This window comes from Diaporthe citri (assembly GCF_014595645.1).
Source record: "Diaporthe citri strain NFHF-8-4 chromosome Unknown scaffold_4, whole genome shotgun sequence".
NCBI classification, from domain to species: domain Eukaryota; kingdom Fungi; phylum Ascomycota; class Sordariomycetes; order Diaporthales; family Diaporthaceae; genus Diaporthe; species Diaporthe citri.
In genome coordinates this window covers 747615-761518 of record NW_025064849.1, presented here as the reverse complement: position 1 = coordinate 761518, position 13904 = coordinate 747615, and the positions used below count along the sequence as shown (strand labels likewise).

Here is a 13904-nt window from a genome sequence, read left to right as displayed (position 1 = left end):
CCATCTCCTTCACCGTACGGTACATCGGCAGCTTAAGCAGATTCACGCACGTGCTCGCGCTCGGCAGCCGCGTCGGGTCCGACGCCGTCGCGGATGCTGAACGCGGGCCTCAGCTGCCCGAACCCCAGCAGCGGCGCCCGCGGCGTCGACGTCACGTACTTGAGCACCGCGCGCCGGTTGCGGTCGGGGAGCCGGTGCAGCAGCTCCCAGAACATCTTGATCACCGGGTGCTCCTCGCCGTCGTCGCCGATCTGGTACAGCCCCGAGTACACCGTGTGGCGCCGCAGGTCCTCCAGGTCGATCTCGGTCGAGTCGCCGCCCACAAGCCGCTGGAGCTCCGACTGGTTGAACATGCTGAGCCACGCTGGCTCGATGATGGCGCCCAGACCAGCAAGGAACGCCCGGGTGACCCGCAAAGGTTGCGCGACCAGGCGGTGCCGCGCTACGTAATTAATGTATAGGAGTTTGTTTTCATTAGTGACGGTCATCTTGTCGCCGTCAGGCGCCAGCTTGCGGGTCGCTATGCGAACAGGCTCGTCCGGCATGGAAATTTGGTCGTCGATCGTGAAGTCTAGTCCAAGCTCGGACACATCGCCGGGGTAGTTCTTGAGCTTCATCATGCTCGCGTAGAGGTCCTGGTCAAGCTCTCTCAAGTCGTTGATGTTTGCCCGGTATCCCGTGTCAGAACCCGATGATGCCCACTTGAGCAGGAAGAAGCCGGCAAAGACGACGTCGATCAGGATGCCCTCGTACAAGCACTTGCCTATTATGCGCCCGAGGAATTCGTACTGCTCTAGGAGATTTGACATAGCATCCCTCCATTCCTGCGAATCGGGGGCCAGTCGTGTTTCCCGAAGCTTGTTTTGCCGCTGGTCGATGGCGCATGGGTTGGGGTAGAGTGAGTTTTGGCTGTTGGCGACGAACAGCCCATGGTCGTCTGTGAAGGCTTCTGTAGTAGCGCTCATGAGGAATTCCTTGGTCACACCCCCGCCATCGATGCCCGCCTCGGGTATGTCGAACTGGTCAACAAATGTAATCTGAATCGGTTCCTTCAGGCCGTCCTGTAGCTCATAGAACTGCTCAAATGCATCTTCAAATACCCGCCCCCGGCGTACTTTGGCATTATGCCGTCCAAGAACTTCTCGAGCTCTTTGTGGCTCACGTATCGTATTCATCAGACTCATGCGCCACTGATCTGCTTCGACATGGCCATCTCTCCGTCTGATCTTGTCAAGATGCACAAACTCGCGGAAAATCTTGACTCTCGTGTCGAAAGGTATGACAAACGGCATGTTGCGTAGTATTTCGAGTTTGGGCGCAACAGTCGCAGCCTGTAACTTCCGCTGCTCGTGTTTGTGGGCTGCCCTCATCCTCTCCAGACGCGCGTTGCGAGCGGCCTGTGTCGTGTAAGCTGAAGTGATATATGCATCCTGTTCATCACTGTCGCTCTCGTCGTCGAATTTGATATCTTCATCATCACTTTCGGCATCCTGAAGCTCCCGCTGCCTCTGATCTTCGGCCACGACGGCAGACTTGAAGCCCTCCATATCAAATCTGGAAGTCATGAGCCAGTGGTCACGAGGCAGGAAGCCCCGTCGAGAATCCCGCTCATAGACCATGCGCATAGCCTGTGTTACGGTACCCCGGAAGGTATCAAAGTCCACACCCGAGACGACGCTGTACGTCTCTTGTGTTGTGCTCGTCTCCTGCGGAGCCTTCTCTTGGGAGCCGAACACACCTTGCACAGTCCTGTTCGAGCGCGAGGCGTGTCTCGATGCATGCTGCCGCAGGTCGTTTGCGTGGTAATACAGTGTGAAGGCAAGATTCCGCAAGAACAATGTCAAACTTTTGAGCTCCTCCAAGTCAAGCATACATTGTCGCAAACGGGACACCTCGAGGGGTTGTACATTTGCTGAGACAAGTGGGGAAAAGAAATCTTCATCGTCTGTCAGTCGCAGAACAAAAACGTAGAGTTCGAGGAAAAGCAGTATGGTCCTCCATTCGCGATCCCACGCTGCGTCACCCTTGATAGGAGTGAGCTGCTTAGACTCTCTCCCCTGAAGAAGATCGAGAGTGGTGCCTCGATCGTCTGACACCACGCTCAAGAATACCTTCGTACGGGCCATTGCATTCCAGAAGAATTTGACCGAATTCGGGTACGTGGGTATGTCGGCGAGATACAACCTCATGCGGATGTCGTCGCTGAGAGCTGGGAAACATCGAATCAAGGTGAGGATGTATGCCGCAAGCAGGCTCGCCTCATCGGATTCCTCTTGAGAGGATCCGGCGAAGTTACTATAGTTTGGTCAGTCACCGAGGAGAAAAGGAGCTAGGTATAATATCTGGCCTGTACTTACGTGGTGAACCTTTCCAAAACGTGGGTGATTTCGTCTTTTTCAACCAGGGACTGAATGGCTCTTTCTATGAACGGTGGGAGGCGTTTCTTGGCAATGCCAGAGTCCGTCGTTGCGTGACCAATATGGTACTTCTTCAGGTCAAGGTGCAGACTTGAGAGCTGGATGTACAATGCATGTAAGTACGAGGGCCCGAGTGCAGAGTCTCCTGTGGAATTTCCCAGGGCAATGAAATGGGCCAAAAGCCATAGTCGTGCGTCTGTCTGCTGTGTGGAGGCCCACCCCGCGGCATAAGCTTCCACAATGCCAGCTGACACCTTCTCTAAGTCGATCCGCTCTGCAAAAGCGCCAACATTGCCCTCGAATAGCTTTAAATTTGGCTGAGGCAGGAAGCACAGAGCAAACGCTTTCGAGGCACGCCGTTCAGGGTCCTTCGCTATTGGCACCAAGATTGCCTGCTCCAGCAATGAAAGGCTCTCCGCATCCCTGATTTCCTCGTTGCGACAATAATTCGCGATAATTTCGAAGAGGCTATCCAGACTGTCGCGAGCGGATTCGAATCTCGCTGAGAGAATTTGTATTACAACTTCCAAGTTCGAACGCGGAACTTGGTCGTAGCCAGAACTAGGTCGGATGGTCAGACACGGGTGCTCGGATATCTGGTATGGAACATGTGGGGCCAGGTACCTTTGCAGAAGGACAAGCATCTGGCCTGTTAACCTCCTTATTTGTGATCCGCTTGCAGTTTTCTCCGACTTGACAAGAGAACAGTCGGTGTGTAGGAGATCTTGGGTGAATCGTTCAAGTCGCGCCCTGTCGTCGGGTCTTCGGGGGTCGAGGGCAGCAACCACCAGGGGGAGAGCTTCAGATGCCCTTGTCCGGGGGTCGGGCTGCGACAGGTCATTGTAGAGAGCGTCTAAAGTCCCCCGTCTTTGGTCCTTCAAGCTCCGTCTTGCGGCATGGCCCCTCCATGTCTTCTGTAAGGACTGCGCAGCCTTGAGCTTCTCCCTCTCGTACTGTCGGCGGTTGCGTTCGGCCTGGGCGTCAGCGACGGTCTTGGACGCGGTCGAGGAGCTGGTCGGGGTCCATGACGTGGCCGCGAAAGGGTTGAGGTTCTTCTGGCCGCTCATGTTTACATTTCGCGGCCGCCGCGAGCTTCCAGAGAAGGTAGGGAACATCTTGGTGGCAGGGTGAGCCGGCGGTCGACCAGCAGCAGTTCGATAGCTCGGGTTAAATCGAGAAGAGGCTCTCGGGTACAGGAGACTAAGGAGGACAGCACGGCACGGCTTGAGTGTGACAGAAACCCAGGTCGAAGAGTCTCAGCGGTGGCCAAAAACACATGAAGAAAAAGAACAGCCAAGGGCTGTGAGACAGTGAGAAATTAATAAGTAAAGGTTGTGACGAGCCTCGCATGGGCACAGTTGCAGGCAAAGATGTGCTCCAGAGAGGTGGGCAAGCAGCTGGTAGCTGGCAGGCAGGGAAGAGCAGGCAGGCAGGCAGACGATGAGGCAATCAATCAGATGTCATCCCGCGGACGCACGCGCAGGGCAACCCCAAGGACAGATGGGGCCAGGCCGAGCTTCTGGAACTTTCAGAGGGGTGCTCGGATTTAGTCAGCGAAGGGGGAGACGGCGATTCTGGCCTAGCGCCAACGTGTATGGGATGCACCTCGATGAGGACTGCAGCAAGGTGCCCCGCGACTGCGTGTGTGGGAGGACCTCCAAAATACCAAGGGTGAACAAAAGATAGTGAACAGCGCCTCCTCCAGATCCATCATGGTTCTATTTTCGCCAGGTTGGGTAAATTACATAGATAATCGAGATGAGTCTTGACTCGTCGAAAGTCCATGGGTCACCTTTTCCAGTACTAGCACAACCGAATCGAGGAATCCTCATCAACCTCGTGCTGGGGCACTGGGGAACAAGAGCCCCGGCCTCTCGTGCTCGTAATATAAAAGACGTCGTGATGTGTCTGGTTTGACAGAATGGAACCGTTCAACTCATGCTTCTCATCCCTCCAGACGCTGTACGCAGCAGAATTGACGCGAGGATTGCCTTTGATACCCGTTTCCGACCTCACGATGAAGCTCGCCACCTCAATCCTCGCCATGCTCGGCCTTGCTGCCACCACCCTTGCGTGTACCGCATCACAAGGTTGTGTAAGAATAATGCGATCTCGGGCACCCTTTCACACGCTCAACTGACCCCGCCTCAGTGCTGGAACAACGAGGAAGCATGCAGGAACCAGCACAAGAGCTGCAAGGGCATCGCTGGCAACTTTGGCGACTGCCCATGTGATGAGGACTCTTACAAGGCAGACTTCTGCAAGGGCTTCGACTGCAATGGAGCTGACTGCTGCGACACCACGACGCACTGGGGACGAGGCTGCCCGTAGGTGTACTTGTCCATCATCAGAGACTGGGCGGTGGTGGCTTGAAGAGAATGGGTGACAGGACTCAGAAGGGTGGAGCTGTGTGCACAAGACGGGGCAGAAAGATCGACGATTTGGCTGCTGACAGTATGGCCTGTATCAACCCATTAGTTTCCCAAAGTTAGTTAGGGGTCTTGATAAACATAAGATATAGTTCAATCTGGGAATGGTTTATTTGTTGAGAAAAGTGAGTTCTAAGGGCGTGTGTTCTACTTATCTCTCAAGCCCATCCATCCTGATCATGAACATTTATCCGTCTCACAGGGATAGAGGGGCAATGGGCGGGATGGACCAGGGCGATAAGAGATAGGAAAACCTTCTACCGTAAGCGAGAGCTGCCCCGCACCTACCCTCAAATCGGATTGTGCTGACCGTATCCCACGCCCAATGCCAGGAGAGAGCAAGTGCAGCCTTTCCTCGATTGTAAATACGGTGAGTGGATAGAGCCTCGGCAGCAGCGACCGACCACATACGATGATGACATACACCGCACATACAAAGAACCCATGGACAGAGGTCTGGGAATGCTTCTCACCGGGCATCTGATTCTGAGCAATTAAAGGCATGCGGAAATGAGTTGACCGCAGTCGCATGGCTGCCAATGTACTTAGCCTGGGTACTGATCCATGCACTTGTCACTGGTCGGGTCCTTCGAGCGACAGCAGTAGTTTAGTTCGGAGCAAGGAGCAGGCGCGGTCTGCCCAGGTGGTCTGCTGGCGTGCAATGGCATGGGTTACAGGGGGTACGGAGGTACTTCCGCACTAGCGCAGGTGACGCGCTACTGACAGCCAGCCAGTCAGTGCCAGCAAACGGCGACTGCAGCCGGGAAAAAACTTCATCAAAAAAGGCGAGGTCGACTCCGCAGGTCCCTTCCTTCCTTCCCTTCCTCCCCGTCAACCCACGAACAACCTCTTATCCCAAAGAAACCCTTCAAGGTCGCGCGAGCTTCAGACTCCCTACGTACGACTTCAAACTCGTACATGTGTTCTGTTCTCGTCTTTCCCATCCAGAAAAACTCCACAAAAAAAATTTGAAAACTCTCGCAAAAAAGACCAAATCACCATATCAAAAAGAAGAAAAAAACCAACGAAACCAACAAAAACCCTTCCTCCGACCATCACCAGTCAACCCCTTCTCAAACAAGTCAAGACGCGGAACTTGTCGTCTTCTTCTTTGACCATCTCAAGCCCTGCGACCTGCCGATTCCGAATCCGACAGATTCCCATATCACGCGGTCCCCCTTTGACCTCCCTGGTTTGCTTTGTCTGCAGTCAAGCTCGCCGTCTGGTCAACCTCGCTCACTCGTCGTCGCACGATCCCACCTCGTCAAGTCCTTACTTAGGTGCGTTCGCCCCAGACTAAGCAAACAGCCTGGGCATTTCGCCTTGCCCTTACTTCACTGAACAACCTCCATCCCCATCATTCAATAAATGCCCCCAAAAAAATCGTGGCGGCCAACCCTGCAACCGCCACGGCCCTGTAAATACCACTTGCTTGACTGCCGATCATTACTGACTGGCACACCCATTGCGCAGTGTCGTCAAGCGATCCCTTCACACTTTAAAATGGCCGCCCCTGCTTCTACCGGCGCTGTTGACCAGCTCGCTGCTGATCTCGGCAACACCAGCCTCAACGGCTCCGACAAGAACCCCGCCGCCATCAACACCACCGTCAACCCCTCCGAGGGCGCTGAGGATGGCGCCGCTCCCACCCCGAGCTCCGCCGCCCCAGGCAACCATGCCTCCTCCGCCTCGCTCTACGTTGGCGAGCTCGACCCTACCGTCACCGAGGCCATGCTCTTCGAGCTCTTCTCCCAGATCGGCCCCGTCGCCTCCATCCGTGTCTGCCGTGATGCCGTCACCCGTCGCTCTCTCGGATACGCCTACGTGAACTACAACACCACCATCGATGGCGAGAAGGCTCTCGAGGAGCTGAACTACACCATCATCAAGGGCCGCCCTTGCCGCATCATGTGGTCCCAGCGTGACCCCGCTCTGCGCAAGACCGGTGCTGGCAACGTCTTCATCAAGAACCTCGACGTCGCGATCGACAACAAGGCCCTGCACGACACCTTTGCTGCCTTCGGCAACATCCTCAGCTGCAAGGTTGCCCAGGATGAGCACGGAAACTCCAAGGGCTACGGTTTCGTCCACTACGAGACCGACGAGGCCGCCTCTCAGGCCATCAAGCACGTTAACGGCATGCTGCTCAACGAGAAGAAGGTCTACGTCGGCCACCACATCCCCAAGAAGGACCGCCAGAGCAAGTTCGAGGAGATGAAGGCCAACTTCACAAACGTCTACGTCAAGAACATCCAGACTGACTGCACTGACGAGGAGTTCCGCGAACTGTTCACCAAGTATGGCGACATCACCTCGGCTTCGCTTGCCCGTGACCAGGAGACCGGCAAGAACCGTGGTTTCGGTTTCGTCAACTTCACGACCCACGAGGCTGCCTACAAGGCTGTTGAGGAGCTGAACGGCAAGGACTTCAAGGGCCAGGACCTTTACGTCGGACGTGCTCAAAAGAAGCACGAGCGTGAGGAGGAGCTCCGCAAGTCATACGAGGCCGCCCGCATGGAGAAGGCCAGCAAGTACCAGGGTGTCAACCTGTACGTCAAGAACCTGAGCGATGATGTCGACGACGACAAGCTCCGCTCCATCTTCTCTGAGTTCGGTCCTATCACGTCTGCCAAGGTTATGCGCGATGCGATTGAGGCCGGTGACGAGCAGGAAGACTCGGAGGGCAAGGACAAGGAGAACAAGAAGGAGACCGAGGAGACCTCTGGTGATGACGAGTCCGGCGAGAAGAAGGACAAGAGGACAGAGAAGAAGTTCGGCAAGAGCAAGGGCTTCGGTTTCGTGTGCTTCAGCAACCCTGACGATGCCACCAAGGCCGTTGCCGACATGAACCAGCGCATGATCGACGGCAAGCCTCTCTACGTTGCCCTGGCGCAGCGCAAAGACGTTCGCAAGTCCCAGCTTGAGGCTAGCATCCAGGCTCGGAACCAGATCAGAATGCAACAAGCCGCCGCTGGCATGCCCGGCCACTTCATGCAGCCACCCGTCTTCTATGCTCCTGGTCAGCAAGGCGGCTTCCCCGGCGCTGGCGGACGTGGCATGCCCTACCAAATGGGCATGCCCATGCCTGGTGCTCAGGCTGGTCGTCAAGGCCAGTTCCCCAACGCCTTCCCAGGCCAGCCTGGCGGCGGCCGTGGAGGCATCCCCCCTCAGCAGATCCCCCCCAACATGTACGGCTTGCCCGGAAACTTCCCTCCCGCGGGATACAACCAACCCAACAACCCGCAATTTATCCAGGCTTTGCAGCAGGTCCAGCACCAAGCTGCTGCTCTCGCCGGTGGCCGTGGTGTCCAGCCCGGTCGCGGGCCCATTCAAGGTATGGGAGGCATTCCTGGAAACATCCAAGGTATGCTGAATACCTCGACCTCCGACGCGTCTGGATTCAGTCCCGCTAACACGTTTGAAGGTGCTCCAGGCCGTGGTAACATGGGCCGCCAAGGCTTCCCTCAGGGCGGTCGTGGCGCTCCACCACCGCAAATGGGCGGTATGTCTGACCTGAGTGCAGCCTCGCTGCTTCAGGCTCAGGTTGCTGCCGCGGCTCCACCGCAGCAGAAGCAGATTCTGGGCGAGGCCATCTTCCCCAAGATCTCCAACCTGCAGCCCGAGCTTGCCGGCAAGATCACTGGTATGCTCTTGGAGATGGACAACCAGGAACTCATCAACCTGTAAGCTTCCGGCAGCACGTCTCGTTTCGGAGAAGTAACGCTAACATGAACACAGCATCGATGACGACAACGCCTTGCGTGCCAAGGTTGACGAGGCCATGAACGTTTACGACGAGTATGTCAAGAACCAGGGTGAAGATGGTGAGAAGGAGGAGAAGGCGGAGCCCAAGGCCTAGAGGGTCTGAAATCTCACCACACTTTGAATCGGCCGTCACAAGCGCTTCTCAATATGATACCCTTGATTACTTATCTTTCTCGATGACCCGCACGACGACTTTCTTCGGTTTCGACAGCCTCAGGTGCCACGGCGCAATCTGATGACAAAAGTTATGACCAAGGACTGTCGGCATCTTCTAGTCTGGTATCTCTGGTCGTTTTGAGGTGGCGCTACTTAAGCATTCTTCGTGGACCATTTCAGTATGTGATCCACAGCGCTTGGAGAATGTGCTCTGGTTCTGTTACTTGGTTTAAGCATCCAAGCTTCTACCATGCATTGTTGAACGATTTTCTTTGTCTTTTTTTCTTCACTTTCGAGGGACGATGGACCACGGCTTGGACGATTAGGGTGGACCCGCATACACGATCTTTGTTGGACGGTCTCCTCGGCGGTTTTGCTGGCGTTAATAGGTTCTTTCCGGTTGCTCGTTTTGCCCGTTAAGGGGGCCGCCACACTTGGGACAATTCCCCGAGGTGGCCGAGCTTTAAGATCACAATACCCCCGTCGTCACTGGCCAGATCGACTCTGTTGCGGCCGTACGACTTTACGTCCATTCATCAAGGGAAAGGAATTGATATGGAAGGGATGAGGAGGAGGTGGAGGAGGGGTATGGGAATATGATATTGATATTTGCCCTCCGAGACGGCAACGGGTCGGTAGGAATGAGGTACAATTATGGACCCCCGGAAAAGTTCTTCAACCAGTTTGACCAGATCCTTCTTTGATGACGATTCTGATCGGTGATATGTCCTGCGTGAGATTGTTATTTCTTTGGGGGTGCTTTCTCTTATTAGCATGAGCCCCTCACATTATGTGAACGTATCATTGCTTCCCCGTGGAACTTATCAGCTCCATTGTGCACTCGTTTGTCCGTTCTCTCGAACGACTCGCCGGCGCAAATGACGAGAAACACGTGATCGTAACACACACATATGCCCATACCCACCCATGGTGGCTACAAGCATCAGATATAGAAGAAGGCATCGAAAACGTATGATAAAATAGGTTTGCCATGTATTAGAATATGTGCCTTTCTCAAGGAATGTACTCAACCGCCCGGAGTCCCACCACCCTCCCTTGCTGCCTCCGATACGGAGACATCCTTACTTCCCCCTCTCCCACCCTCTGAACCTCGGAGCTGAACTCCTGCCTCCACCTCATTTCTTCCTCCAGCTACTGAATTTGAAGAATCCGCAAGGGGAAACCTCAGGGTCTCATTCTTGATGCAGTTCGGGCAGCGTTTCATCGCACTGTGGCACCACACCTTGCAAACCTTGCAGTACCAGGGCTTGAGGTCTCCAGGCATCGTGGCTTGGGCTTGCGATGAGCAGTAGACCGTCCAAATGTTTGTGGCTGTTCGTCTGTGCTATATTCCCCGTGTCTGACCTGGATGTTCTCGCCCTCTGATCGTGTGGTGTTTTGATAGATTCGTATGTTTGATGGCTTGTCGGCTCGGCTTTTGATGGCTTCCTTGTTTGGGCTGTTTGCTGGGGCTGAGAAAAGGAGCAAGCCCGTGGACCAACATTTATTTATACTGAATCAAGCGATACCGAATGGTAGACTCCACGGCTCTAGTGACCGGCGTTCATGCGCCAGTAGATGCCATCGAGTTGGTCACAGAACCTGCTAATTGCCAGATCCTGTGTCAACACTGGCAACAGTGGCGGTACTAGTCTTAGCCACCGGGCAGTGGATTGGAATACGCCGTGCTACTCAGAACGAAGAGTCCTGACACAGTTGTCCGGGCGGTGTCATCCAGCACACCGTACTTTGGCGGTCGAGGGTGGCATGAGGCAGATCTTGGGAGTTCCGTCCGCTGCAGTTTTTCAAACTCAAACTGAAGGTCAAGTCAGTCAAAATAACCATGCTCTAGGAGTCAAAAAAAAGTGCTCGGACTTACCATGAGGCTTAGTCCATGTCACTGCTGGCCAGAAGAAAGGCCGTGACTGAGGCGATGAGAGATCAGAGCCAGTCCACCATATTGCGGACGACCTCACTCAGTTCCCCGGAACTGTGCAGCAGGCCGGATGCCGAGCTTATTCGGGAACCATCCAGGCCGGCGCGTCCTAAATCCTCTGCATAGATATCCAAGGTCATCAATATCCTGAAACCAGTCCAGTTCAGAGTAGGCACCTCCTCTACTCCCCCACAGGCTGTTGCTCGATGAGCCTGTCCCTGCCCACGTTGCTGCCGCCGCCGTAGAGCATCTCCATGAGTTTACCCTTCTGGCGGGTGCGCACGCCCTCGAGGTAGACGCCGACGTCCTCGAGCCCGCGGATCTGCTCGCCGACGGTGAGGGTGGACGAGTTGACGCTGCGCACGAGGGGGCTGACGAGCTTGCGGCGCAGGCTCTCGAGGTTGGCCTTGAGGGCGAGCAGCTTGTGATTGTGCTCGACGAGGATGCCCTTGTTGCGCACAGTCTTCTCGCGCACGTTCAGTAGCAGCAGGCGGTTGCGCTCGTATTTCTTGACGTCGCTCGCCCGCGGGCCCAGGATTCGTGTCCACAGCGACGACAGCAGGTCGGCGTGGAGCTCGTCCTGTGCATTGGACTCGCGCACCACCGTGCGCGCCAGATTGAGGAACTGGTGGTCGATACTCTCGAACAGTCCGAATAGGGCCAGGCTGTGCTGCAACTCGTTGTTTATGGCCTCCTCCAGCACCGCGAGGAATTCGTTGAACGTGCGCTGCAGTGTTTGCCGCGTGCGCTGCGGGTTGGACATGCCAAAAACGGAGGTCGCGATCGCGCCGAGGCGAGTCGGCGTGCCAGTGGGTGTCTCGAGCACGCCGGCGGTGGTGAGCATTGTGTGGATGTTGTCGAAGGCCGAGGTGAGAGGCGCCGAGGGGAGGGAAGCCACCTGAGACAGCTCGCGACGGGCCCAGTCCATTACAATCAAGATGCTACATTGTGAATGTCAGCCTCGTGATCCCTAACGAAGGAATAAAACAGCGGCGAGGAGGTTACTCACCCATCAATGTCACCGTCGACATTGGCAAAGAACTTGGTGAGCTCGATAGCCAAAGTCTTGAGGCTGTCACTCAGCTCGTCGAGCTCCTTGACGATGATCGGCGCGCTGGTCAGGTTGCTGCTGCGCACACTCTCACCGAGGTCCCACACCGCGACACCGGTCGCCTGCAGATCACCAACTTGCGCGACACCGTTTTCGCTATAGTATATTAGCGGCTCGAAGCTACGCGCAATGCCGGCGACCTTGACTAGGTCCGGGACAGGGCGCCCGTAGGCAGGCTCGAACAATGCGCGCGTAGCTGATATTGACAGGAACGCGACGAGGGAGGACAGGATTATGGTGGACCAGCTCTTTGTGACTAGCCTGTAGGCTGAGCGCACAAGATTGATGGCGGCCTCTATCGGCTCGGTCCGCTGCTGGACCTCTGCGCGAACGGCGAAACGTATGTCTGAGCAAGCGTCAGTTAGTAAAATGTTCACTCCCCGCGAGATCAGGGGAACATGCAGTTCTCAGGATCGTCTTTCTGCGGCAGTGCGGCGAGGGTCGCCTTCATGTCCTCCATAGAGGGTTCTTCGCTCTTGATCCGAACCTCTCCGTTCCCAGCTGCATCTGCGTCTGCGTTTGGCTTGGCCTTTGCATTTGGATTCTCATTCCCATTCCTATTTGCAGCTTTGTTGTGGAAGCGTGGTTTCATGTAGTCCGGCTCGGGGCTCCTTTCTTTCTCGGGGCTCATGCTGCCGGTGGGCAATCTCGTGCGGATCGCGGCGGCGAGTATCTGGTCGTCATCGCAGTCCTCGTCCACGCTGTCATATTCCGGGCTGGACTCCCTGCTCCGCCACTGCGGCGGCAACCCGCCGTATCCTAGCAAGTTGTCCCCCTTGCGCCAAAAGCCGCTGCTCCGGTCACCGTTTCCGAGGCGCCTCCAGGCCGGAGGGCTGTAGCCACCTGCGGAGACCGTCGAGTTTTCCATCTCGCTCAGGTCCGCCTCTGTATCGCTCTTGAGGAATCCGCTGTGGGTCGAAGGGTAGCGAAAAGGCGGTGGCGAGCGACTGACCGATTCGAAGTCTTGCAGAGAGCCTTCCAGGTGATCGTGGGGATCGAACGGCATCACTGTCGCGCTGGTCCTTGGGCTTGTTCTCTTTCCCTCTGTCGCCTTCGCTGGTCCTAGGCTTGGCGGCGGTCCTCCTGGTGGCGCGCAACACTATGCGCGATCCTGTTCCCGATCTGCGACGGCTATCCTCGAGGGCAAGTGTCGCGCGGGGTTGGGGGAGGCCTTCGGTCAGGGGCGGGTGGTCGCGCAGCTCGATTGGGTCGCCCGCGCGGTTGCGACTCCAGTATGGGTACCACCAGGTATTGTTGTAGTCGAAGTACGATGCAAAGCGACTGCGGTAGTCGTTGTTGGGGTTGGGGGCGATGTCGTCGTAGTACTTGTACTTGGAGAGAGATGTAGACTTGTCGGTGTGCCTCGCGCTGCGGAATGGCAATGGCGGGAGGTACAAGGCGAGGAAGACGAGGGCGATGGTGAAGATGGCGAGGGCTGTGCTTGGTGCGATTGTCACACTCACTAGACTGAGGCTGACGTTGTTGTTAACAGTCACAAGCGACTGCATTGAGTGCCTCGCGGGGTGTCTGGAGCGGCGAGAGGCAGATAGTAGATAAACAGATGGATAGACTGATAGAGATAGGTCGACGGGCGGGTGGCGCGGGAAACAAGGGGAGCTGAGGTAGAAGAGGGGGGGTGTGTGGGTTGGGTTCCGGGAGGTCAGGAGGAGCAGAGTCGAACAGTGTGCAGCGCAGGTTGATGGCTGTCCCAGATCTGGGTGCTGTTTCGAATCGCAATCGGGGGTGGCAGTGTTCACCGCTTGCCGCGACAGGAGAGTGAGATTGAGAGGGCGAGTATATTGATCCGATGGTGCGATCCGGGGCCGACCGAGCTGAGCTATGCTATGCTGTGCTGTGCTAAGCTGAGCTGAGCTGGGGACTCGGTGTTTGGTGGCCGTTGCGAAGGGGCCCTGAATGGGCTGGTCTGGTCTTGCCTGGTTGGATGTCGATAGGAGCTATAGCCAGTCCGGAGAAAGCTTGAGGATTGGGGGCAGGACTGCTGGGTCGAATGGGGTGATGCGATGGGTAAGGTAAGGTAGAGTTGAGGCTATTCCAGCAGGTCGGTATGGATACTGATTGATGGTCATGCG

At 56.1% G+C, this 13904-nt stretch overlaps 4 protein-coding genes across 4 annotated transcripts; 2 read left to right on the top strand and 2 right to left on the bottom strand.

The window, feature by feature from the left end:
- Window positions 1–32: 32 nt before the first annotated feature.
- On the bottom strand, window positions 33–3532 carry INS49_009403 (uncharacterized protein; the record flags this gene model as incomplete). The annotated part of the gene is made up of 4 exons (XM_043170134.1): window positions 33–2057; window positions 2112–2295; window positions 2358–2978; window positions 3042–3532. 4 exons carry the CDS (start codon window positions 3530–3532, stop codon window positions 33–35), a joined length of 3321 nt encoding a protein of 1106 aa, XP_043024699.1.
- An 806-nt stretch (window positions 3533–4338) lies between these two features.
- On the top strand, window positions 4339–4913 carry INS49_009402 (uncharacterized protein; the record flags this gene model as incomplete). The annotated part of the gene is made up of 3 exons (XM_043170133.1): window positions 4339–4512; window positions 4569–4744; window positions 4910–4913. 3 exons carry the CDS (start codon window positions 4339–4341, stop codon window positions 4911–4913), a joined length of 354 nt encoding a protein of 117 aa, XP_043024698.1.
- Window positions 4914–6349: 1436 nt separating this feature from the next.
- Window positions 6350–8705, top strand: INS49_009401 (uncharacterized protein; the record flags this gene model as incomplete). The annotated part of the gene is made up of 3 exons (XM_043170132.1): window positions 6350–8210; window positions 8271–8529; window positions 8585–8705. 3 exons carry the CDS (start codon window positions 6350–6352, stop codon window positions 8703–8705), a joined length of 2241 nt encoding a protein of 746 aa, XP_043024697.1.
- Window positions 8706–10884: 2179 nt separating this feature from the next.
- On the bottom strand, window positions 10885–13322 carry INS49_009400 (uncharacterized protein; the record flags this gene model as incomplete). Its single annotated transcript, XM_043170131.1, has 5 exons — window positions 10885–11644; window positions 11713–12109; window positions 12147–12160; window positions 12213–12699; window positions 12767–13322. The coding sequence occupies 5 exons, from the start codon at window positions 13320–13322 to the stop codon at window positions 10885–10887; spliced, it is 2214 nt and encodes a 737-aa protein (XP_043024696.1).
- Between the last annotated feature and the right edge of the window lie 582 nt (window positions 13323–13904).